Source organism: Cebus imitator, unplaced genomic scaffold, assembly GCF_001604975.1.
Source record: "Cebus imitator isolate Cc_AM_T3 unplaced genomic scaffold, Cebus_imitator-1.0 Scaffold427, whole genome shotgun sequence".
Classification (NCBI taxonomy): domain Eukaryota; kingdom Metazoa; phylum Chordata; class Mammalia; order Primates; family Cebidae; genus Cebus; species Cebus imitator.
This window is the reverse complement of record NW_016107742.1, coordinates 1,514,167-1,516,422: the sequence shown is the minus strand read 5'-3', so window position 1 is coordinate 1,516,422 and position 2,256 is coordinate 1,514,167. Positions and strand designations below refer to the sequence as shown.

General features: G+C 55.3%; 1 protein-coding gene across 1 annotated transcript in view; it reads left to right on the top strand.

The window, feature by feature from the left end:
• The first annotated feature begins 601 nt into the window (after positions 1-601).
• The window catches only part of ETV3L (ETS variant transcription factor 3 like), a 7,215-nt gene continuing 5,560 nt past the window's right edge, over positions 602-2,256 (top strand). The window contains exons 1-3 of the mRNA XM_017509937.1: positions 602-934; positions 1,022-1,259; positions 1,473-1,662. Of these exons, the coding sequence (XP_017365426.1) occupies positions 877-934; positions 1,022-1,259; positions 1,473-1,662 (486 nt within the window). The 5' untranslated portion in view covers positions 602-876. The remainder of the gene's footprint in view (positions 935-1,021; positions 1,260-1,472; positions 1,663-2,256) is intronic.

Genomic DNA, 2,256 nt, shown 5'->3' with positions numbered 1-2,256 from the left:
ACTGGCAAAAAAAAAAAAAAAAAAAATCCTGCTTGGCCAGGTGCAGTGGCTCATGCCTTTAATCCCAGCACTTTGGGAGGCTGAGGCAGGTGGGTCATCTGAGGTCAGGAGTTCGAGACCAGCCTGATCAACAGGGCAAAACCTTGTCTTTACTAAAAATACAAAAATTAACCAGGCGTGGTGGCATACACCTGTGATCCCAACTACCTGGGAGGCGGAGGCAGAAGCATTGCTTGAATCCAGGAAGTGAAGGTTGCAGTGAACCGAGATCGCACCACTGTGCTTCAGCCTGGGCGACAGAGCAAGACTCTGTCACAGAAAAAAAAAAAAAAAAAATTTGCCCTTCTCAAATGTGAAAGTGTTTGAAATACTGTAAAGGCACAGGTATGTGTATATGCCACCTCCTTCCCACTCAAGATTTAGAATGAGCCCACGATTAATTACATTTTATTTTGTCTTCTCTTGGGAAAAACTCCAATCCTGTTAAGCCCTAAGAAGAGCTCTCATTCTCTGTCTAAATCCCCCAGCAGGGGCAGGATACAGGAACCTTTGCATTTCTCTCCATCTGTGTAAGTGACTCAGCCCCAAGCCCTGAGTCCGACAGCCCTGGGCAGCCAGGAGGTCCCCATAGGAGGCTGGGCCCTGGCTGGGGATGGGAAAGCTTCCTGCCTCAGATTCCCTTTTCTCACCTTCACTGGCAACCTCTTGTCCCTTCCCTTTTCTCTCTCTCCTGACCCTCTCCCTTCTGTCCTTCTTTCCCTCCCTTGTTCCTTCCTCTTTCACTGTCCTCCCCTCTCCCTCCTTCCTTTCCTCCCTCTTAAGTGGTGGCCGTATTTCCCCAAGGCGGAGACACAGCGCCTCTCGCCGGAGTGGACCATGCACTGCAGCTGCTTGGCTGAGGGCATCCCGGCCACCCCTGGCAGCTGGATCTCAGGTGAGCCTCTCGGCCAGGTCTACCCCCTGCTCCAGCGGTGGCCCAGGGCAGGGCCCCCAGAGCCCTCACTCTCCCCTCCCCACCCAGGCTTGGCCTTCCCTGACTGGGCCTACAAAGCCGAGTCGTCCCCAGGCTCCCGGCAGATCCAGCTGTGGCACTTCATCCTGGAGCTGCTGCAGAAGGAAGAGTTCCGCCATGTCATCGCCTGGCAGCAGGGAGAGTACGGGGAATTTGTCATCAAGGATCCAGATGAGGTGGCCCGCCTCTGGGGCCGCAGGAAATGCAAACCACAGATGAATTATGACAAGCTGAGCCGGGCCCTCAGGTGAGAGGAGACGGCCGTCACGGCCTAAGAGGGGAGAGTTCAAGGGAGAGGGCCGTGGTCCCGGCCCCGCTGCTGGTTCCCACCCCTCCGCGCTTGGCCAGTGTCCTGGCCTGTGGGGAGCTGCTTCGTGGTTCTCCGAGAGCAGCTTAGGCTCAGCCCCGCTGGGGAGGAGACCACCAGGGCCAACTCGATCCTCCACTTCGAATTCTCCAGATATTACTACAATAAGAGGATCCTGCATAAGACCAAAGGCAAAAGGTTCACGTACAAGTTCAACTTCAGCAAGCTCATCGTAGTCAACTATCCTCTGTGGGAAGTGCGGGCGCCGCCATCCCCCCACTTGTTGCTGGGGGTCCCTGCCCTGTGTCGGCCAGCACTGGTGCCCGTGGGTGTGCAGAGTGAGGTAAGCGCAAAGGTGGCTCCTGTCTTGGGCTCCACCAGGTCCTGCCCCTCTGCCCAGGAGGCTCCTACCCTCCTCTCTGCCCCTGGGGCCCATCAGCCTCCAATGTTCTTCTCCTACTGCATCCTAGTCCCTGAGTACCCCAAAGACAAGTGTATTAATAATCTAATTAGTACAGGGCCCACCTGTGAGAAAGGGCGGCTCCTCTGTGCTAGGCGCCACTGCTTTAGTGGTGGATCAGAGGGACGAGCCCAGGGCACCTGAGGCTGTAGGCAGCCATGGCAGTGGGCTTTTAACAATTGGTATGAGAGGCCGGGCACGGTGGCTCATACTTGTAATCCCAGCAATTTAGAAGGACAAGGTGGGCGGATCACCTTAGGTCAGGAGTTCGAGACCAACCTGGCCAACATGGCAAAATCCATATCTACTAAAAATACAAAATTAATTGGACATGGTGGTGCATGTCTGTAATCCCAGCTACTGGGGAGGCTGAGGCAGGAGGATCGCTTGAACCCAGGAGGCAGAGGTTGCAGTGAGTCAATATGGCGCCACTGCACTCCAGCCTGGGAGACAGAGCAAGACTCCACCTCAAAAAAA